At 38.5% G+C, this 24489-nt stretch overlaps 1 protein-coding gene across 12 annotated transcripts in view; it reads right to left on the bottom strand.

Annotated features, from left to right (window-relative positions):
- Nucleotides 1-771: 771 nt before the first annotated feature.
- SLC26A7 (solute carrier family 26 member 7) overlaps nucleotides 772-24489 on the bottom strand; it is a 184819-nt gene continuing 161101 nt past the window's right edge. For 11 of the 12 annotated variants that reach the window (XM_086335892.1, XM_086335891.1, XM_086335890.1 and 8 more), the window contains 4 exons: nucleotides 22541-22641; nucleotides 6792-6846; nucleotides 6606-6709; nucleotides 772-3976 (listed from right to left, as the gene is read on the bottom strand). In XM_086335892.1, the coding sequence (XP_086192018.1) occupies nucleotides 3941-3976; nucleotides 6606-6709; nucleotides 6792-6846; nucleotides 22541-22641 (296 nt within the window). In that variant the 3' untranslated portion in view covers nucleotides 772-3940. The remainder of the gene's footprint in view (nucleotides 3977-6605; nucleotides 6710-6791; nucleotides 6847-22540; nucleotides 22642-24489) is intronic. The other variant, XR_015140475.1, reaches the window with a different exon arrangement.

Genomic DNA, 24489 nt, shown 5'->3' with positions numbered 1-24489 from the left:
CAGTGTAACTGTATGTGGAGGGTGAGCATACAGGGAAGTATAAAGGTTAAATAAGGTCATAAGGGTGAAATCCTAAGCTTACAGAATTATAGGATCCTTTAGAGGAGAAACAAGAGAGCACTCTCTTTCTAACATGTGAGGGCATGTGAGGACAGCAAGAAGGTAGCTGTCTACAAGACATAAAATAAGCTTTCACCAGAAGCTGAGTCAGGTGCTACTTTGCTCTTTGACTTCCCAGCCTACTGAATTTTGAGAGATAAATGTCTATTGTTTAGTTCTCCAGTCTGTGCTATTTGATTACAGCAGCCTGAGCGTCCTAAGACATTCTCATTAGTCGCCATGCCTACCAGTCTACCTTGGGACACAGCGCCCACCTTCTGCCACACATTTTATCCTCTTTCCTTAATTTATTCCTATTCTTAGCACACATTTTCATTTAACTTAAATAAAGGTATTTAAAATTTATTCCATTTATTTTGTCTTCCCCAGTAAGGATGTAAGCTCCATAAAGGCAGGGATTTTTTTTTTTTTTTTCTGCTTAATTCACTGCCATATCTCCAACACCTGGAAGAGAGCCTTATGTTCTTGTTCTTTGAACAATAACCTTTAAAATGCTGGAGAATATTGAACTCAGCCTAGAAACTCAGAAAAGACAAACAACAGTATATAAACAAAGAGCCAAACAAATTAACAAATTAAATTACATATTCATTAAAATTAGAACAAGAAAGGATTTAAACTTGGTGTTTAAAGGACTGCATAAAAGTAGTGTTGCAGCAAAAAGTAGTTTTATTAAACTTCTGTAAATTGACATACAACACTTCACAATTTTAGGCTGAAATTTTGTAGGAATAAATTACAAAGAATATTGAATCCAGTAATTTTCAACACATAATACTCTGTAGGTCAGTCTAAGCAAGGAAAAATGTACTATTTGCTCTTCAGTAAGTACTTTGAAATAATAGTCAGAAATCCATTTAACACAGTAATCATATTTCAGTTTATTTTCCATGTAAATTGGTTGTTATATGCTGAGTCAGTGCAAAGGATTATTTAAAAAGTAATTAAATATATTGAAAAACATAAAAATATAAGTGTGACATATTAGATAATATGATTTGTAACTAGAAATCTCTAGATTGTGCAAGCCTTACTAAACTCCCTATTGAAAAACTGGCAACAAAATCAATACCAGAAGGACTGTCTATGTTGAATTAGATGATCATCCCTATTGCAGAATGCAGAACAAGTACCTCCAGTCATATGCCTATTCAAAAACATATTTGGGTAAACACTAAATGTCAAACATCATCCATACAGGGTATCAACACATTTACATTTTCATTAAAAAAGAGAGATCTCTTTTCTCATTACATTACGCATTTACACAATAGAGATCTGTCAAATAAATTACTGCAAAGTAATTCAAGTTAGACTTTTAACACTGGAATCATACAATTGGGGGCAAATAATCTTTAAAATGAAAGACAAATGGTAAATTAAGGACATTTAATCTGTATAAATGTAATATTAACAGTCTTTTCCTGGTTATTTGCTTTATGGTTAATTTGTATATTGTATATCACTCCGTTAAATCCTTAACACTCTTATAGGTCAGTTTTAATTTTTCCCTATTTTATTTTACCATAATAAGTAATATGTAAGTAACTTACCATATACAAAAATAAGTAATCTCATAAAAATAGTTCAACATGATTAGGAACATTCTAGCATCAGGACCTTATTGTAGTTTTTCTATTGTCAATATCTGTTTTGAAATAAACATTTATATTTTAGGATCTTGTGTGTGTGAAACTCATACTGAGTCACTGGGCTCTCAAAACTTAATTCCAGGGAGCTCCTCCAGGTCTATAGTCACTGTGACCTTAGCATGCAGGATAAACCTTAGAGCAAAGGGTTTATGGTACCTTTGTTTTGATCTTCTTTTACTTTGAAAACAATAATATTTGATGAAAGTTATGACTTTTAAGCTTTATCCATTAAATATCTACTATAAACCCTGAAATGCATTCAAATACATCTTCTCAAGGAATTGTGTGCTAGCTTCAATAAAAAAATAGAAGAAACTATCTGTCGATTAACTGTAATGATTTTAATTCCATCTACAGTCCATAATCTCTAACAAATTAGAAAATGTCTACAGTGCATAAACTTAATAATAGGCCAAAGTTGCATAGAAATACATCCATTTATGTGCCCCTGACGAATGGATTAGAGACAGTGAGTGTTGCCACCATCCACAACTGGAATAATTTAATCAGACAAAGCAGAGTGAAATTCCTCTTTTTAAGGAAAGTTTACTTTCAGCTATTACTTCCACCTTTTCTTGGAACAGTATTTGATGGGAAGGAAAATTGGCTTCACTCATTTCAGTCCAAATTAGTGATAAAGGGATTGAGGCTTCCTGTGGGACAAAAACTATCTTTGTATTTCATGTCAATCAAAATTAACATAGCTAAATAAGTTATGAAAATTTGAAATGTTTATTATTCCTCTTTTACACTGTCTGCTTAGGATTTAATGGTAAAAACAAGGGCCATATGAATGTTTGTTATACATTTGCTAGGGACCATTAAATCACTTGGCAAATATTAGCATTTTCTCTTACAGATGTCCAGAAAAACACCTAAGTGACCTAAAATTAAAGCCTTTTAATTTTGTTTGCAAACTCTTTCTCAAATTCACTTCAAAGTACTTGGCTTTTTGTTAACTGGTAATTTCTAGAACAGCTAAAATGCCTTAAGATTAATGCATGTATCTATACCTATTTTTGAAAGTGATATTTCTTCATAGGTAAATCAAATTGGTAGATAAACATATAAAACTATATGTGATTTAAAATATATGTAGAAACATATATACAAGTCAGCCTAGCCTGTGGTTTTACTTGTCAATTACTCTGTTGGTTTAGTGGGTTTACAGATAAGCATTTATCTAAGCTCTTCTCTAACAAAAGAAAAAAAATCAAGCATTCTATGGAGATCTATCTATCTTAGACAGATAAATGTATTATAGTATATTGACTATCTCTGAAATAGGAAAGTCTCAAACTACTATAGCTAATCCTATATTGGAATAGCACAAAGTTATTCTGCTGTTGATACTTTCTCATCTATAAATCATATTTGTGAAAAAACATAAAATGTGCAACTTCCATATTTTCTAGTTCCAACAAAACTTAAGCTGAAAATAGAGACTTTTATGGGTGGGGATGTGCAAACTAGGCCTAAGGTCTGAAGATCCTAAATATTTTTAACAGTCACAACAAAACCAAAGTCAAGAACCTGATTTCACTGGGATAAAAGTGACATGAAAACATTCCTGAAGACTTCCATGCATGGAAAGATATGAAGAAGAATGGTTTCCAATTTGTCATTTGTTTTTGCTTGACTTACTTTATGTGAATTTTGTATCATATTACATGAATATTTCATGGCTTATTGATATTTAATGGCTTTTTTGGTAGGGGAAAATGCCACACTTGATAAGTTGTTTCTTTGTATTAGTTACATATGATTCTGCATTTTTACAGATGACTTGCAAATGTTCTAAATCTCCTATAATAGGACAAAGTACTTCTCACTTTTACAAATCAACTTACAACAAAACTAAATTAACACAAAATATTGTGGTATTAAAAAAAAGGAAATAAATTCACGTTTATCTTTCAGTACACTAAAACTAAATGCATACTGATTTTCATAAGATAACTATACAGCAACCTACAAAGTGAATTTACTTACTGACAAAGATTAGATAAAATTGTTGGCAAACCTTGAGCAGTTATGCAGTTACAAAGTCACACACTCGTCATAAGGGTCATTTGTAGGTTCTACACAACAAAAAAGTTTGTGCAAAACACTTGAGTATGGCCTTTTCAGGGAAGTTGTTAAAAGAACGGTACTGCAGCAAAAGAGTCTCAGATTTCACTGTGGTCACTGAGTATGCTCAAATTCTGAAACAGAAGAGAAAGAAATTAGCACTTGCTACTTGTTGTTTTCTTGTTTAGTTTCTAAGTGCCTGTCCAACTCTTTTGTGACCCCATGGATGACCCCATGGACTGCAGCCAGCCAGGCTCCACTGTCTATAGAATTTTCCAGGCAAGAATACTGGGTTTATTGTGTGTGTGTGTGCGTGCGCTCAGTCACTCAGTCACGTCTGACTCTTGGCGACCGCACAGAGTGTAACCTGCCAGGCTCCTCTGTCCATGGAATTCTCTAATCAAGAATATTGGAGTGGGTTGCCATTTCCTCCTCCACGGGCTCTTCCTGACCCATGGATCAAATCTGCGTCTCCTGTGGCTCTTGCATTGGCAGGTGGATTCTTTACCACTGAGCCATCTGGGAAGCCCCACTTGCTACTTAACTTTAAGTTGATAACCGTAGGTAAAAGAACATTAGAAACTGAAGCCAGCTGTCTCGTCAAGCTAAGAAAATGGAAATTCTCTGAGGCATCACAGTATAGAAGTTTATAGCCCTAAGTGCCAGGTCAGACTGCTGACTTTGAAACTGGCTCTCCCATTTACAAATGGTAAACTTCCCTGAACCTCAGTTTCCTCATTTCTAACAATAGGTTAAATAATAGTATCTACTTCATAAGCTTGTGGTGAGTTTAGTGAAGAAATATAGGTAAAGCTCTTAGCATAGTCTTGGAACATAATGAGCACTCAATGAATGTTCATAATATGTAACATTTAGTAGTAGTAGCAGTAGAAATAATAATAATAGCATTATTATTTTTAAATTTTTATTACTTTGTAAATGCATACTGTTCTGGTTGCATGTAATGAGGATGACCCAGGGAGACAATAAATGCTGTTCCAGGAATAAGCAAAGGCAAAAGTTATGACCAACCTAGATAGCATATTCAAAAGTAGAGACATTACTTTGCCAACAAAGGCCCATCTAGTCAAGGCTATGGTTTTTCCAGTGGTCATGTATGGATGTGAGAGTTGGACTGTGAAGAAAGCTGAGCACCGAAGAATTGATGCTTTTGAACTGTGGTGTTGGAGAAGACTCTTGAGAGTCCCTTGGACTGCAAGGAGATCCAGCCAGTCCTTTCTAAAGGAGATCAGTCTTGGGTGTTCTTTGGAAGGAATGATGCTAAAGCTGAAACTCCTGTACTTTGGCCACCTCATGCGAAGAGTTGACTCATTGGAAAAGACTCTGATGCTGGGAGGGATTGGGGGCAGGAGGAGAAGGGGACGACAGAGGATGAGATGGCTGGATGGCATCACCGACTCAATGGACGTGAGTTTGAGTGAACTCCAGGAGTTGATGATGGACAGGGAGGCCTGGCGTGCTACAACTCATGGGGTTGCAAAGAGTCAGACACGACTGAGCGACTGAACTGAACTGAACTGAAAATAATTCAAGATAAAAAAAAAAAATGTGGGAAATCAAATTTCTAGGGATAGTTCTAAAATTAACCATCAGATCAGATCAGATCAGATGTCTTTTCCAATGAGTCAACTCTTCGCATGAGGTGGCCAAAGTACTGGAGTTTATGGACCTAACAGAAGCAGAAGATATTAAGAGATCGCAAGAATACACAGGAGAACTGTACAAAAAAGATCTTCATGACCCAGATAATCACAATGGTGTGATCACTGACCTAGAGCCAGACATCCTGGAATGTGAAGTCAAGTGGGCCTTAGAAAGCATCACTACAAACAAAGCTAGTGGAGGTGATGGAATTCCAGTTGAACTATTCCAAATCCTGAAAGATGATGCTGTGAAAGTGCTACACTCAATATGCCAGCAAATTTGGAAAACTCAGCAGTGGCCACAGGACTGGAAAAGGTCAGTTTTCATTCCAATTCCAAAGAAAGGCAATGCCAAAGAATGCTCAAACTACCGCACAATTGCACTCATCTCACACGCTAGTAAAGTAATGCTCAAAATTCTCCAAGCCAGGCTTCAGCAATATGTGAACCGTGAACTTCCTGATGTTCAAGCTGGTTTTAGAAAAGGTAGAGGAACCAGAGATCAAATTGCCAACATCCGCTGGATCATAGAAAAAGCAAGAGAGTTCCAGAAAAACATCTATTTCTGCTTTATTGACTATGCCAAAGCCTTTGACTGTGTGGAAAATTAACCATACAGCCCAGTATTAGAAGATAACTTTGACACTTCAGACCACGTGAGTGCTGGCTTCTGCAAATACTGTTTCCAAAAATGGCAATATATATGAGCTTAGAGTAAAGGGTATCAGAGCAGTTAAGAGCTATTTGGTTACATTTTGGGTTTTTTTATTTGACAGAGGTAGATTCCAACTTCCAGGATAGTGGATCCTGGAAGATGCATTTATTTTATAATCAAGCAGTTTGCACTTAATAGGTGATCACCAGATCCTTTAAACAGTGATATTGCTGCAAACTCCAAATTTTTAAACAGTGTTCATACGTTGTCCAAAAAGGGAATGAAAAAATTTCTTTGCTTGGAGCAGAGGACTCTGAGGAGGGGACACATTTTAATAGGTTTTCAGATGCAAATGGAATAACAGTCTAATATAAAAACCACAAAACCCTTGATTCTGCATTCCAATTTTCTTATGATTCTGGCACACCAACTTGTTCAACTCACCTTATTTAAATGTATGTTACTTATCGCAGCAGATACTGATTCAAAAAAAATTGGCTTCTCTGAATCTAGGTTTCCACAGTATTTCATTGCTTTTATCAAGGAAGCTATAAGAAAGCACAAGTGATATAAGGATTCATGGAGCAGCAGAAGGATCAGGTCCAGTGTTAGTCAAGGATACTCCCTTACCTGTGCAATGGACCAAAGACACATCCACACTCTTGTTCTTACAGTCCATGTAAACCTGGAAGAATTAAAATAATACACCCATAGTTAATTCAGGATAGCTGACAGGAAGAAATAAGAAGCTCAGAAAGGAGAATTTTGGGACGGGGGTTCAGGATTGGGAACACGTGTATACCCGTGGCGGATTCATGTTGATGTATGGCAAAACCAATATAATATTGTAAAGTAATTAGCCTCTAACTAAAATGCTGCTGCTGCTAAGTTGCTTCATTTGTGTCCGACTCTGTGTGACCCCATAGACAGCAGCCCACCAGGCTCCCCCGTCCCTGGGATTCTCCAGGCAAGAACACTGGAGTGGGTTGCCATGTCCTTCTCCAATGCATGAAAGTGGAAAGTGAAAGTGAAAGTAGGAAGTAGAGTCGTGTCCGACTCTCAGCGACCCCTTGGACTGCAGCCTACCAGGCTCCTCCGTCCATGGGATTTTCCAGGCAAGAGTACTGGAGTGGGGTGCCATTGCTTAATTAAAATAAATAAATTTAAATTTTTAAAAACTGATGCTGTACCACCAGGGGGTGGCACTGTGTCTTCGGGAAGGAAGACGGATGCCAGCAAACATTTGCCGTTTATATAACTCAGTTTTGCTGCTTGTGTTCTCCAGTTTATTTAATAAAAATAAACACCCCACCTTTCCCTCCCTGTAAGAATAATATAAAATTGTTTTCAACTGTCTTATTGGAAGTCAAGGACCCATTTGTGAAAATGATGAAATCTGCTTACTTTAATGTTTTGTTATTTATATATATTCATGGTGTCTCTAAACTCCATCCATGGATGGTAAGTTGAAAACCTCACTGCAATCAAAGTCAAATTTGATGCCCACCTTCCATTTTTATGGTCCATCAAGATGAGAGATCCTAACTAATTTTCTTGGCATACTGCAGGGTCCTGCCTTCTTTAAGTCCTAGAGATTCTCAAGTAGTAGCAACTTGAGCAAACAAATACTTAAAATCCAGATCCTAGAACTAGTTATCCAGCTAAGATGTGGACCCAGAATTTGTCTATCTTTAAAGTCTATGTTCTTAACACATACCATAATTTACTGTAATCATAATGAAATAAACAGTGATAAGGAAACTAAAAGTAGCAAACTAGTAAAAACAGCTGGTTGTGTGTATACAGAAGCACAAATGTCATTTTCTTCAAATTTATGCATCAGTTGATTTATTCCTTCATTCTATTGTGTAGCATTTTTAAATAAGACAAATTAAAAATTTTTTTTCTTAGCATTGCCAGTACTTAGATTATTTGAATTCCTCTGAACTTTCAACCTTAGATCTTAAACTCAGTGGGAATAGTTAACCACTGCCTCATAGTTACTAACTCTAAGTCTCGATTTGCAGTATCTAGAGAGGTAGCTAATAAATACTGGGGTATATTCAAAAACAAAGTTTAAATACAATTGGATAACAAATATACATAGTGGCTTTTCCCAGTAAAAGTACAATGCTGGTCTAGTGTTTCTCAAAACACGAACCTTGGACAATAAACAACCTATGTTGTTTATCATCCATAAACAACCTACACTGTTTAAACTGAAGATTACTGGGCCAGGACTAGGATTCGGAAGTCCGTATTTTTTTTCCTTCCATTTTTATTGAGTTATAACTGGCATACAGCACTGTATAAGTTTAAGGTGTACAGCATAAGGATTTGACTTGCATACAATCTGAAATGATGACCATGAGAAGTTTAGTGAACATTGATCATCTCATACAGATACAAAATTAAAGAAATAGACAAAAAGATATTTTTCTTTGTCATGAGAACTCTCAGAATTTATTCTCTCAACAACTTTCATATGCAGCATAAAACCATGTTAATTATATTTATACCTACATCCCAAGTACTTATTTATCTTATAACAGAAGCTTGTACTTCTAACTGCATTCATCCAATTCCTTCCTCTCCTCAGCCCTTGCCTGTGATTACCACAAATCTGATCTCTTTTTCTATGAGTTTTTGTTTCTTTGTTGTTGGAGTATAACTGGCTTACAATACTATGTTAGTTCCTGTTACACAACATAGTGTTTCAATATTTCTAAACATTTCAACCCCATGCTGGATCGCAGCCTTGCTGTGGTGAAGGGGCTTGTGTAGCTCAATGAAGCTGTGAGCCATGCTGTGCAGGGCGACACAAGATGAATGGGTCATAGTGAAGAGTTCTAACAAAATGCCTCCCTGGAGGAGGAAATGGCATCCCACTCCAGTATTCTCGCCACAAGAACTCCATGAACAGTATGAAAAGGAAAAAAGATATGATGCTGGAAGATGAGCTGCCTGAGTCAGAAGGTATCCAACATGCTACCGGAGAAGAGTGGAGGGAAATTACGAATAGCTCCAGAAAGAAGGAAGCCACTGGGCCAAAGCAGAAATGACACTCAGTTGTGGATGACTTTGGCGGTGAAAGTAAATGCTATAAAGAACAATTTTGCATAGGAACCTGAAATATTAGGTCCATGAATTAAGGTGTGAAATGAAATATTTCCTGCCATATTGGTGGGCAAGAAATGTCACAGCCACCAGCAATTTCCAGTTTCCAAATGTGGATGAGGGCTCCCAAAAGGGAACACTGTGCCTGTGATCCCGCAGATGCCACCACACTCCATGGTGACTGCTGAGGAGCCTGGGGGAATACAGGAAGCAGCCATCCACCATGTCTGCCACCCCGTAGGGTGAACAGGGAATTAAGGATGCAAACAATCAGGGAACAGGATTTGGCTCCAGATAGCAGAAGTATATATGAAAGGAATAAATTCAGTGAGCCCGGAGGCTTGCATCTTCCCAAACACAGAAGAATGCTACATTCCTTTACTTGCTATCTAATTTTCCTTATATCACAATAATCTTTGATGTTCAGACTGCCTGCCCCCTTTGTTTCAAACTAGCATATAGCCTGACTCCCCCTCCCACCTTTCTGGAGCAGTTTTCTCAAGGCTCAGACCTGCTGGCTCCTCGGCCACATTCCCACCAAATAACTCTCTACTTTCAGGTTGCGACCAGTTTTTTAGTGGACAAAGGTAAATTGGATGTGGTCAAGCAGATGGCAAGAGTAAACATCGATATTTTAGGAATCAGTGAACTAAAATGTATGGGAATGGGACAATTTAATCCAAATGACCATTATATCCACTACTGTGGGCAAGAATTCCTTAGGAGTAGCTTTTATAGTAAAGAAGAATCCAGAATTCAGCACCTGAGTGAATCTCAAGAATGACAGAATGATCTCAGTTCATTTCCAAGGCAAACCATGCAACATTACAGTAATCCAAGTCTATATCCCAACCACTGACGCTAAAGAAGCTGAAGTTGGCTGGTTCTATGAAGATCTACAATACCTTCAAGACTAACACACACACACACACACACACACACGATATCCTTTTCACCATAGGGGATTGGAATGCAAAAGTAGGAAGACAAGATATACTTGGAATAACAGGCAAGTTTGGCCTTGGAGTACAAAATGAAGTAGGGCAAAGGCTAACAGAGTTTTATTAAGAGAACACTCTGGTCATAGCAAACACCCTTTTCCAAAAACTAAAGAAACGACTCTACATATGGACATCACCAGATGGTCGATACTGAAATAAGATTGATTATGTTCTTTGCAGTCCAAGTTGGAGAAGCTCTGTATAGTAAGCAAAAACAAGACCGGCAGTTGAGGCGACTGTGGCTCAGATCATGAGCTCCTTATTGCAAAATTCAGGCTTAAATTGAAGAAAGTAGGGAAAATTGCTAGGCCATTCAGGAATGACCTAAGTCAAATTCCTTACTGTTATATAGAGGAAGTGACTAATAGATTCAAGGGATAAGATCTGGTAGATGGAATGCCTGAAGAACTATGGATGGAAGCTCGTTACATTGTGCAGGAGGCATGACCAAAACAATCCCAAAGAAAAAGAAATACAAGAAGGGCAAAAGCAGAAATGACACTGAGCTGTGGATGTGCCTGGTAGTGAAAACAAAATCCGATGCTACAAAGAACAATACTCCACAGGAAACGGGAACGTTAGGTCCATGAATCAAGGTAAACTGGACATGGTCAAGCAGGAAATGACAAGAATGAACACTGATATCTTAGGAACCAGTGAACTAAAATGGACGGGAATGGGTGAATTTAATTCAGATGACCAATATATCTACTACTGTTGGCAAGATTCCCATAGAAGAAATGAAGTACCCCTCATAATCAATAAAAGAGTTTGAAATGCAGTACTTGGGTGCAATCTCAAAAATGATAGAATGATCTCAGTTTGTTTCCAAAGCAAACCATTCAACATCACAATAATCCAAGTCTGTGCCCAACCACCAATGCTGAAGAAGCTGGAGCTGACTGATTCTACGAAGACCTACAAGATCTTCTAGAACTAACACCAAAAAAAGATGTCGTTTTCATCATAGGGGATTGAAATGCAAAAGCAGGGTGTCAAGAGATAGCAAGTTTGGCCTTGGAGTACAAGTTGAAGCAGGGAAAGGCTAACAGAATTTTGCCGACAGAACATATTGGTCATAGATAACTCTACACGTGGACATCACCAAATGGTCAATACTAAAATCAGATTGATTACATTCTTTGAAGCTGAAGATGGAGAAACTACAGAGTCAGAAAAAACAAGACTGTGGCTTAGGTCATCAGCTCCTTATAGCAAAATTCAGGCTTAAACTAAAGAAAATGGAGGAAACCTACAGGCCACTCATGAATGATCTAAATCAAATCCCTTACGACTATATAGTGGAGGTAATGAATACATTCAAGGGATTAGATATGATAGACAGAGTACCTGAAGAAATATGGACAGAGGTCCATAACATTGTACAGGAAGTAATGACCAAACCCATCCCAAAGAAAAAGAATTGCAAGAAAGCAAAGCGGGTGTCTGAGGAGACTTTACAGATAGCTGAGGAAAAAGAAGTGAAAAGCAAGGGAGAAAGGGAAAGATATAACCAACTGAATGCTATTCCAGAGAATACCAAGGACAGAGAAGAAGGCTTTTTTCAATGAACAATGGAAAGAGAGGAAAACAATAGAATGGGAAGGACTAGAGGTCCATATAGTCAAAGCTATGGTCTTTCCAGTAGTCATGTACAGATCTACATGGCTTGAAATTCAGCATTTAAAAAACTAAGATCATGACATCTGGTCTAATCACTTCATGGAAAATAGAAGGGGAAAAAGTAGAAGCAATGGCATTTTTTCTTGGACTCCAAAATCCCTATAGATGGTGACTGTAGCCATGAAATTAAAAGACACTTGCTCCTTGGAAGGAAAGTTATGACAAATCTACATGAGGTATTCAAAGCAGAGGCATCAATTTGCCAGCAAAGGTCCAGATAGCCAAAGGTATGGTTTTTCCAGAAGTCAAGTAAAGATGTGAGAGTTGGACCATAAAGAAGGCTGAGAGCCAAAGAACTGATGCTTTTGAATTGTGATATTTTCAAAGACTATTGAGAGTCCCTTGGACAGCAAGGTGATCAAATCAGTCAATCCTACAGAAATCAACACTGAATATTCATTGGAAGGATTTTTGTTGAAGCTCCAATACTTTAGCCACCTGATGTGAAGAGCTGACTCATTGGAAAAGACTCTGATGATGGAAAAGATTAAAGGCAAGAGGAAAGGGGGACGACAGAGGATGGGATGGTTTCATAGCATCACCAACTCAATGGATATGAATTTGAACAAACTTTGGGCGATAGAGGAAGGCAGAGGAGTCTGATCTACTGCAGTCCACACGGTTGCAAAGAGTTGGACATGACTTAGCAACTGGAAAAAACAACAAATACTTTTCAAAATGATCACTATAGGTTACCATCAGAAGACTACATCTTAAATAAGCTCCCCATGTGATCCTTATAAAAACTGGTTTAACAGTGCTCTTCCAGACCTTGGCAACACAGTAAGTAAAAGTGTGGAACATAGAAGCACTCCAGTGATGAGGGACTATCTGTTTCCAGTCTAGATTTAGATGCAAGAAAAGAACCAAAGTTGAACTGTATGTCAAATTATGAGAAGTTTTTGTAGTGAGCAACAAGAATATGAAAGCATATTACATGAGGAAAAGGATGACTTACCAAAAATAGCCACTGGATTTAAGGCCTAGGAAACGTCAACCCAGTTCTTTTGCATAATTTTTTTAAAATATGAAACAAAGTCATTCCTTCATTTTCACAAAATGAATAAACTGAGATCCAGACAGGTTAGACAATTTCCTTAACACCTCCCAGTAAGTGTGCTAGATCTGAGACTATATTCTAACTGTCACATATTTAAGGTCCTTCCCTTCACATAGCCCCAGTCTATCTTCACAGGAAAGCCAGACTAAAGCTGACCTTTGCACTATTTTGAGTTTCAAAGTTTGGACATTTCAAATTTAAAATATGAGTGGAGACATAGTTATGCAACACCATGAGGAAATAATCAAAATCTACAAAAGTTCTTCTAAAGACTGCCCTGGTCTTAATTCTTTAAAAGTCAATGTTCAATTTTGACTTCTGGCCATGCTGAGTAACCAATATAAAGACTATCCTATCCTCCCTAAGTAAGTAGACAACTGGACAAAATATATAAACTGCTTTCCAGCAATGGGGACAGGCAGCAAGGGATTGAGTTCTCTGAGAGAAAGAAAACAAAGAGGCCAGCTCTCAGATCATCTCAGCTTTCTGCTGCAGTTTGTGGGCCACTACATGATAGGGGACCCATGCAAAATGCAGCCACTTCACAGAGCTGAGAAGACAGAATTGGCATTCAGGAAGGATCAAGTGGGTACACTGATGAGCAAGAATAATGGAAAGGAGGGAAATAGGTAGGGAAAGAGCCCCAGAAATTATCAAAGGCTATGATTAAGTTTTTGACAGAATACAAAGTCTCACACAGCAGGAGACTGTTTGAGCCCAGAGTAAGAGAACCACTGGGGAGGAAACAGCCGAGGTGAGGAGAATCAAGTTCCACACAGCAGAAGCTAATGGGCGGCTGAGGGAAGCTGAGGAACAGACATGGGCTAATCCTCAAGATGCTCCTGCATATTTGGGGTATTGGGGGAGAGAATAAGTGGAAATAAGAAAGGGAGTACATTCCTTATTGACTTTGAATTAAAAAAATAAAAAGGAAACAATTATGGAGGTGTCTGTGTGTGCACATCCTTAGTCAGTCGTGTCTGACTCTTTGCGACTTCATGAATGGTAGCCCGCCAGGCTCCTCTGTCCATGGAGATTCTCTAGGAAAGAATACTGGAGTGGGTTGCCATGCCCTCCTCCAGGGGATCTTCCCAACACAGGACTCAAACCAGGGTCTCCCACATTGCAGGCTGATTCTTTACCATCTGAGCCACCAGGGAAGCCCAGAAGTTTCTGAGTTTCCCTCGAATTGGCAAAATTAAGTATTCCATCTGAAAAATGAAGACTTCAGTTTTAAAGAGATAAAACTGTTTTATTTTTTGCAACCAGGATTGTAGGGACCCAATACAGAATGGAGCAAAGCGCCTTACTGCACTGGGCATTATTTCAGAGACCAGGAAGGGTTTCAGGTCTCATCTATGTTATGAGAGACCACATCCTGCCATTTGCCCAGGGAAGGGACTTTTCTCCTTCTTTCCTTATTTTTTTATATTATTTTTTAATTGGAGGATAACTGCTTTAAATTTAGTCATGTTTGTTTCTGCTGTGCAACATCATGTATCAGCTATAAGTATTCATATATTCCCTCCCTCCTAAGCCTCCCTCCCATTCCCATCTCATCCAAACTAGGTCATCCAAGAGCACCAGGTTGAGCTCCCTGTATTATATAACTTCCCACTAGTTACCTATTTTACACTAGTAGAGTAAATATTTAAAAGTTACTCTCTCAATTCATCCCAACTTCTCCTTCCTCTGCTATGTCTACAAATCCATTCTCTATATCTATGTCTCATTGCTGCCTTGCAAATAGGTTCATCAGCACCATTTTCTAGATTCCATATATATGGATTAATATATATTTGTTTTCCCCTTTTTGACTTATTTCACTCTGTATAATGGCTCTAGGTTCATCCACCTGAGTTCAACTGACTCAAATGTGTTCCTTTTTATGGCTGAGTAATATTCCATTGAACATGTGTACCACAATTTCTTTATCTATTCATCTGTTGATGGACATCTAGGTTGCTTCCATGTCCTGGCTATTGTAAACAGTACTGAAATGAACATTGGGGTAAATGTGTATCTTTTTGAATTATGATTTTCTCAGGGCATATGCTCAGTAGTGGGAGTGCTGGGTCATATGGTAGTTTTACTTCTAGTTTTTTGTGTGTGTTTTTGTTAAGGAATCTCCATACTATTTTAGAGTGGTTCTATCAATTTACGTTTCCATCAACAGTGCAAGAGGGTTGTCTTTTCTCCACATCCTTGTCAGCATTTATTGCTTGTAGATTTTTAGATGATGGTCACTCTGACCAGTATCTCAATGTAGTTTTGATGTGCATTTCTTTAATAATGAATGATGGTGAGCATCTTTTCCTGTGTTTGTTGGCCATCTGTATGTCTTCTTTGGAGAGATCTCTCTTTAGGTCTTCTGCCCGTTTTTTTGTTGTTGTTGTTATTGTTTGTTTGACTGATTGGGGTTTTTGTTTTCCTGATACTGAGTTCCATGAGCTGATGGTACATTTTGGAAATTAATCCTTTATCAGTTGCTTGATTTGCTATTACTTTTTCCCATTCTAAGGGTTTTCTTTTCATCTTATTTAGTTTCCTTTGCTGTGCAAAAGCTTATAAGTTTAATTAGGTCCCATTGTTTACTTTTTTTTTTTTTATTTCCATCACTCTAGGAAGTGGGTAAAAGAGGATCTTGCTGCAATTTATATCAGAGTGTTGTATCTATGTTTTCCTCTGAATTTTACAGTTTCTAGCCTTATATTTAGGTCTTTAATACATTTTTAGTTTATTTTCATGTATGGTGTTGGGAAGTGTTCAAATTTCATTCTTTTGCATGTAACTGTCCAGTTTTCCCAGCACCACTTACTGACAAAATTATCATTTATCCATTGTATATTTTTGCCTCCTTGTCAAAGAGAAGGTATCTGTAGGCATGTAGGTTTATCTCAGGACTTTCTATCTTGTTCCTTTGACACACGTTTTTGTTTTTGTGCCAGTACTGTACTGTCTTGATTACTGTAGCTTTGTAGAATAGTCAAACATCAGGAAGATTGATTCCTCCAACTCCATTTTTCTTTCTCAAGATTGCTTTGGCTATTTGGGGTCTTCATGTTTCCATACAAACAGTAAAATTATTTGCTCTAGTTTTGTGGAAAATGCCATTAAATCAGTGCTGAATATTCATTAGAAGAACTGATGCTGAAGCTGAAACTCCAATACTTTGGCCACCTGATGAGAAGAACTGACTCATTTGAAAAGACCCTGATGCTGGGAAAGATTGAAGGTGGCAGAAGACGGGAACAACAGAGGATGAAATGGTTGGATGGCATCACCAAGTCGATGGACATGAGTTTGAGTAAGCTCTGTGTGTTGGTGATGGACAGGGAAGCCTGGTGTGCTGCAGTCCATGGGGTCGCCAAGAGTTGGACATGACTAGAGCAACTGAACTGAACTGAGCTGAATGTGATGGGGATTGCACTGAATCTGTAGACTGCCTTGGGTAGTATACTCATTTTCACAATATTGATTCTTCCAATCCTAGAACATGGTTATCTCTCCATCTGTTTTTATAATCTTTGATTTCTTTCATGAGTATCTTATAGTTTTCTGAATATAGGTGTTTTGTCTCCTTAGGTAGGTTTATTCCTAGATATTTTATTCTTTCTGTTGCAATGGTGAATGGCATTGATTCCTTAATTTCTCTTTTCAATTTTTGATTATTATTGCATAGGAATGCAAAAGATTTCTGTGTTTTAATTTTGTATCCTGGGAAATTGCTAAATTCATTGATTAGCTCTAGTAATTTTAGGGTAGCATCTTTAGGGTTTGGATGCTATAGCATCATGTCATCTGCAATCATTGAGAGTTTTACTTGTTTTCCAATCTGGATTCTTTTTATTTATTTTTTTTCCTTCTTTGAGCACCATGGCTAGCACTTTCAGAACTATACAAAATAATAATGGCAAGAGTGGGCACCCTGGTCTTTTTCCTGATCATAGAGAAAATGAGAGCATTTTTTCACAATTGAGAATAATGTTTGCTGTGTTTGATGTATATGGCCTTTATTATGTTGAGGTAGGTTCCTTCTATGCCAGTTTTAATGTGTTGTTGCTAATATTACTGTGAGGAATTTTGCATTTATTTTCATCAGTTTTCCTCCCTCTGCAATTTTCTGAAAGAGTTTGAGCAGGATAGGTGTTAGCTCTTCTCTAAAAGTTTGCTACTTTTTGCCTTTTAAGCCATCTGGCCCTAGGCTGTTGTTTGTTGGAAGATTTTTGATCACAGTTTCAATTTCAGTGCTGTGATTGGTCTGCTCTTATTTTCTTTTTCTTCCTGTTTCAGTCTTGGAAGGTTGTACTTTTCTAAGAATTTGCCCATTTCTTCCAGTTTGTCCATTTTATTGACATATAATTGCTCATAATACTCTCTTTTGATCCTTTCTATTTTTGTGTTGTCTGTTACAACTTCTTTATTTCTAATTTTCTTGTTTTGAATTTTCTCCCTTTTTTTTCTTGACGAGTCTGGCTAATGGTTTGTCAAGTTCGTTTATCTTCTCAAAGAAGCAGCTTCTGTTTTTATTAATATTTGGCAATGTTTCCTTCATTTTTTTAATTTTAAATTTACTTCTGCTCTGATCTTCATCTGAGCAGAAGTAAATAAAAAGATGGTAAAGAACCTGCCTGCAGTGCAGGAGTCCCAGGTTCAATCCCTGGTTTGGGAAAATCCCCTGGAGAAGGGAATGGCAACCCACTCTGGTATTCTTGCCTGGAGAATTTCATGGACAGAGGAACCTGGAGAGCTATAGTCCATGGCATCACAAAGAGTTGGACATTGACTCACAAAGAGTCAGTCACATGACTGAGTGATTAAAACACTGTACACTGATCTTCATAATTTCTTTCCTTCACTACCTTTGGTGGTTTTCTTTTTCCCTTCTTTCTTTTTCTAGTTGCCTTGGGTGTAAGGTTAGGTTGTTTACTTGATATTTTTCTCATTTCCTGAGTTAAGCTTGTATTCCATAAATTTTCCTGTTAACACTGCTCGTACTGCATCCCATATGTTTTGAGTTGTTGTGATTTTGTTGTTTCTAGGTACTTTTGGATTTCCTCTTGGATTTCTTCAATGACCTCTTGGTTATTTAGAAGTATACTGCTTAGTCTCCAAGTGGTTTTTGTTTTTTACAGTCTTTTCCTGTAATTGATATCTAATCTTATATCATTATGGTAAGAAAAAAAATGCTTGATGCAATTTCAATTTTCTTAAATTTATGAAGGGTTGATTTGTGACCCGAGATTTGATCTATCCTGGAGAATGTTTCATGTGCACTTGAGAAAAAAAGTGAATTCTACTACTTTTGCATAAGATGTCCTTTAGATATCAATTAGGACCTTCTGGTCCAAAATGTCATTTAAGGCTTGTGTTTCCTTATTCAATTTTCTGTCTGGATGACCTGTCCGTTGGCATGAGTGAAGTGTTAAAGTCCCCACTATTTTTGTGTTACTGTTGATTTCCCCTTTTATGTCTGTTAGCATTTGCCTTATGCATTGGAGTGCTCTTATGTTGGGTGCGTATATATTTATAATTATTATATCATCTTCTTGGATTGATCTGTTGATCAATCTAAGATTCTTCCTTGTCTGTTGTTAAAGTCTTTATTTTTTTTTTTAATTTCCATCTGCATGGAAAATCTTTTTCCAGCCTCTCACTTTCAGTCTGTTTGTGTCCCTATGTGGGAAGTGGGTCACTTATAGACAACATATGTAGGGGGTTTTGCTTTTGTATCCATTCAGCTAGTCTGTGTCTTTTGATTCAAGCATTTAATCCGTTTACATTTAAGGTAATTATTGATATGTATGATCCTATTGCAATTTACTTTATTGTTTTGGGTTTGTTTTTGTAGGCCTTTTCTTTTGTGTTTCCTGTCTAGAGAAGTTCCTTTAACATTTGTTGTAAATAAAGGTGGTTTGGTGTTGCTGAGTTCTCTTAACTTCTGCTTGTCTGTAAAGCCTTTGATTTCTCTGTTAAATATGAATGAGATTTTTTCTGTATAGAGTAATCTTGGTCTCATATTTTCCCTTTTATCACTGTAAGTATATTCTGCCACTCCCTCTTAGCCTGCAGAGTTACTGCTGAAAGGTCAGCTGTTACTCTTATGGGAATTCCCATGTATGTTATTTGTTGCTTTTCCCTTGCTTCTTCTTTGTGTTTAATTTTTGTTAGTTTGATTAATATGTATCTTGGCATGTTTTTCTTTGTGTTTATCCTGTGTAGGACTCTCTGTGCTTCCTGGACTTGGGTGACTATTTCCTTTCTAATGTTAGAGAAAGTTTTGACTATACTTCAGTACTTTCTCATACACTTTCTTTTTCTCTTCTTCTTCTGGAATCCCTCTAATTTGAATGTTGGTGTGCTTAATATTGTCCCAGATGTCTCTGAGACTGTCCTCATTTCTTTTCCTTTTTTTCCTTTATGCTGCTCTGCTTCTACTATGCTCTCTTCCAGTTCATTTAAACATTCTTCTGCCTCAGTTATTATGCTATTGGTTTCCTTTACTGTGTTTTTATTTCTCTTATTGTATTGTTCATTGCTGATATTCTATTCTTTATATCCTCCATGTCCTTGTTAAACTCTTCATGTATCTTCTCAATCCATCCCTCCATTCTACTTATCTATGCCTCCATTTTATTGCCAAGATTTTGGTTCATCTTTACTATCATTCCTCTGAATTCTAGTTGAAACCCTATTTCATCTTCATGTGTTTGGTGTTGTGAGTTTTTACCATGTTCCTTCATCTGATGCATGTTTCTCTGTTTTTGTTTTGTTTTTTTTCCACTTCATTTATTGTGTTTGGGGTCTCTTTTCTGAAGGCTGTAAGGCCTAAGTTCCTCTTAATTTTGAAGTCTGCCCCCAGTGGGTGGGTTCTGACCAGTCCCTTGTGGGGGCTTCCTGGTAAGAGGCCAGATGCCTGTGTTCTGGTGAGCAGAGCTGGATCTTGTTCCTCTGAAAGGCACTGTCATATCCAATGGTGTGTTTGGGTGTTTGTGAGTATGGTATGGCTTTGGGCAGCCTGTCTATTAATGGGTAGGTTTGTGTTACTGTTTTGCTAATTTTTTGGCATGAGGTATCCAGTACTGGAGTTTGCTGGCTTTTAGGTGGAGCCAGGTCTTAGCACTGAGATGGAGGCCTTTGGGAGAGTTCTTGCCAATTAATATTTCACAACGTCAGGAGATCTTTGGTGATTCAGCATCCTGAACTTGGACCTTCTACCTCAGAGGTTCAAAATCAACCCCTGGCTGAAGCAACAAGACTCCACAAGCCACACAGCATGGAAGAGAAAAGGAAATAAATAGAAAAAAAAATCAAACAAACATGCAAACAAAAAATGAACGGACAGACAAATCCCCAAGACAAATGATAAAAGTAACACTGAACAGACAAGAACATACATTGAGACTCATACACTCATACTCAAAAAAAAGAAAATAAGACAAAAAACTAAAATAAAAATTTAAAAAGTGGAACCACAAAGGAAGAGAGCAACCAAACCAATAAGCAAACCCATAAATAACACACACAATAAACTAGTCTAGAAAAAATTCAGAACCAAAACATGAAAAAAGTACAACAGAACAAAATACTAGTGTAGAAATAGGAAAAAATAAAATAAACTTACTTAAAAATAAAAGCTTTACAAAAGGAAAAATTAAGTAATAAATAAGTATTAAAGTACTAATAAAAAAAGAACAACAGAACAAAATGAAAAAAGAGAGAGAGGGGTGGTAAGAAGACTATTTTCCTGTGGCCTCAGTTCTCAGTTTTCCTGCCACACAGTGAGTTCCAGCTAATGTGCCTCATCAAAAAGACCTCCAGTATTTCTAGGAAGGTCTCCAGACCTGCTGTGGGCACTGTGGGGTCAGCTCAGACTCAAACCTGTCCACACTCCAACTTGTACTTGCTTCCAAATTCCACAACTGCCCCCAAACGCCACACCTTCAAGCCAATTGTGGGGATTTAATCTGCTGCTCCTGTGGCTGCAGGAGGAAATTCACTTCCTCTTTGGTCACACAGCCTCTGTGGCTCACACATTGGTTTTGCCCTGCCTCTGTAGGCTACGCTCTGGTGTCTGTTTCCCACCCAGACAAGATGGGGCAGACGCAGAGGCGTATCGGACTCACTTACTCAGCTGGGCTGGGAAGAGGGAGGGATATGGCAGGCCAAAGTGGAACGTGCGAGGAGGGCCTGGGGCGGTAAAGGCCTTCGGAGTTGCTGCAGCCTGAGGCAGGTCAAGCACTCTCCCAGGGGAACTGGCCCGAGGTCATGGGAACCTCGGCAATGTCAAGGTTCACGAGCTCCAGGAAGGTGTGGGCTATGACTTGTGCCTGCTCGCAGCTTCCTGCACCTGCGACCCCTGGGGTTGGGCCTGCGGTGCTACTCATCCCCTGCCTGTGGCACTCCCACTGGCCTTGACGGCAGCTGGCCAGCATGCCTGCCTCTGAGACTGCAGACAGAGCCGTGACTAGTTCTGCCTCTGGCACTCATGCCAACCTTTCCAGTGGCTGGCCAGCGTGTCCACCTCTGAGGCTGCAGACCAGAGCCGTGACTTGTCCTGCCTCTGGCACTCACGTTGGCCTTGCTAGCAGCCAGCCAAAACCCCTCTGGGGTTGCAGACAGCAGCTGCAGCCAGCCCCACTGCGGGCACTCACAAAGGACACTCACGTGTCCTAACATCTGTGAGCATGCAGAGGTGGACTGTCGCCTCTGGCAGTCAGTGACCTGTCGCCCCTCTGGCAGTCCCAGGCTTTTCCCTCAGCTGTGTCGTATGAGCCCCCTCTGAGTGTCTTCAGGACAGTCAATCCCAGTCCTCTCCCAGGGGTCAGACCCCTGAACCCCGCACCTCAGCACCCAGCCCCCCTCGCCATGGTGGGCAGCCATGCAGTCAAGCATCTCAGGCTGGGAAACGTTGGTCAGTGCCGATTTTTGTGCTGAAATCTCTCTACTTTGCCTTCCACACACCTGTTGCTGTGCTCTCCTCTGAGCTTCCAAAGCTCCACCTGTCCCTGCCTGTGAGGTGGTTTCTCAATAATTCAGGCCAGGAATGGTTTCAGGTCAGACTGTACCCATCCATGATATGAAAGACCATATCTTGCCAACTTCAGGGCACTTGCTCATGGAAGGGGCTTTTCTCCTTCTTTCTGGAAGCCTAGGAGTTGACTGCCCAGCATGTACTATGCCCCCTACATCTCAAATACATATTCTCAGATAATATTGGGATAATCGAAAGTCAGAGTTCAAAAATAATTAGTAGTTAACTGAAAATGTAAAAACTCATGCACCACGTGAATACCTACTCTACTCCCCTTACATCCTCCTGATACACGCATAGCTAGAAACTTCATGAAATCTCCTGAAAAGAAATCTACTGTAGCGGGAGGCACAAAGTCTATGTCTTTTGGGGAGAATGGGTGAGATGAGCAGGGTCATGACCTCAGAGGTGAGAAAGAGTCCGTAAAAACACTGTTCCTAAAGAGAAGGGAAAGAATCAGTCCAAACACAAGCTGCACAAATACCTCAACAAGCATGGAGACTCCAGTATAGTCGGAAAAGGTCAATCCACTGCAATCCAGGACTAAAGAACACTTTGGATTCAGGCAGGGCTGGGTAGCTTCTTCTGTAAGAGGAACAGAGCTGAATCAGAGAGAATTCTTAGAGATTTTCACTATTGACTTTGTTGAACATTGGGAAGATCAACAGTGGCCTAATGTTTTAACAAAGTGAAATCACTCAGTCATGTCCAACTCTTTGTGACCCCATGGACTGTAGCCCACCAGGCTCCTCCATCCATGGAATTTTCTAGGCAAGAGTACTGGAATGGGTTGCCATTTCCTTCTCCAGGGGATCTTCCCAACCCAGAGATCAAACCGGGGTCTCCCGTGTTGCGGGTAGACGCTTTACCATCTGAGGCACCAGGGAATCCCTGGATGGCTCAGGGAATGTTTAACAAAATCAATTCCAAACACTTTTAATTTTACATTTTCAGTTGGCTACTAATTATTTTTGAACTCTGACTTTTGATTATTCCAATATTATCTCAGGTAATTATTACTACATAACTTGAGTGCCAAGGATAATATTGGTAAATGGCATATGATTAAAAATGAAAGACAATGGAAATTTACAATAAGATGTCCTTCTGGAGCAACCAGGGAAGGCTTCATGCAAAAGTAGCTTTGAATTTAATAGCCTATCCAAAAGTAGATGACAGTTTAAGATCTCACAATTTTCCTGTCCCATTCAATCAATATTTTTTATTTGACTAGGGGGACTAACCTGGTTGGTCCAGTGGCTAGGACACCATGCTCCCAATGCAGGGGTCCAGGTTTGATCTCTGGTCAGGGAGCTAGTCCCACATGCCGCAACTAAGGGTTCACATGCTACGACCAGAAGTTCGCCGCCACAACCAAAGATCCCACATGCTGCAACAAAGATCTAAGATCCCGTGTGCCGCAACCAAGACCCAGCACAGCCAAATGAATTAAAAAGTGTGTTTTCATAAATGTAGTACCATATGCCAGGTACTCCAGTGGTGCCCTCTGTTTCTCTTTTTCTCCTGTGAGAAGGAGCTATGAAGGTACGTATAGATTCAGGCTCTGCTACCATTGGCTCAAAATGGTAAATTAGAACTTCAAGCCAAATGAAAAGTGACCACAACTTAGCTCATCCACTGACCACTCAGTAGTAATCATTATCATTCAATATTTGCCTAAAAATAGGACCTAACATTACTACAGAAGGGCTCTTATTTACAGCCTCAGATATAATATGTCATTGCTATTATCAGAGATTGGAGAGTGGGTTTAAGATTGCAGGAAAAATAAAAATATGAATCCTAGGTAAGGACAAACAGTGGAACATTGATTGGTATTTATTCCTTTTATTTCCTAGTCTCACAGATAGACACACACAAACATATATAAATAGGTTGGCACTACATTAATTAGTTTAGAAATACTTTTATTTCATTTTATTTAGAGCTACAGAAGAAGAATGACTAAAGAAATATTAAAAGATTTGCTGAGACATTTGGCTCATTATTTGTCTGTGATATGTACTTCCTTGCAAATTTTTTATGATTCATAAACATGTTTTATCCAATTTGGAAACATTTTGTTGAATTTTCAGAGTATAAGAATCTTTAACAATTGAATATCAGATAAGCTTTCCTACAAAAGTTCAATAATCCACATGGCATATATGCATAAAATATATATAATGGATTAGATGTATCCTTACAAAGTTAGATGTAAAAAGCTTTAGTAAGACTAATCATTTGCAATGTACCATGGAGTTCAAAATTTGAAGAGTTTCTATGCAATACTTCTGAATATATCTGTTTTAGAAAATAAAACATATATGATTTTTTCGAAGACAACTCAGTCCAGCTATTTTGACATCTTTTCAGCATGTCAACTGTGTACATATTTTTTCAAGCTCCACATTTAATGAGAGCATGGTGGTA

This window comes from Bos grunniens, chromosome 14 (assembly GCF_055505025.1).
Source record: "Bos grunniens cultivar Pamir isolate PY7600 chromosome 14, Bosgru_T2T1.0, whole genome shotgun sequence".
Lineage (NCBI taxonomy): Eukaryota > Metazoa > Chordata > Mammalia > Artiodactyla > Bovidae > Bos > Bos grunniens.
Note: the sequence above shows the minus strand (reverse complement) of the source record. Positions and strands in the feature narration are given on the sequence as shown.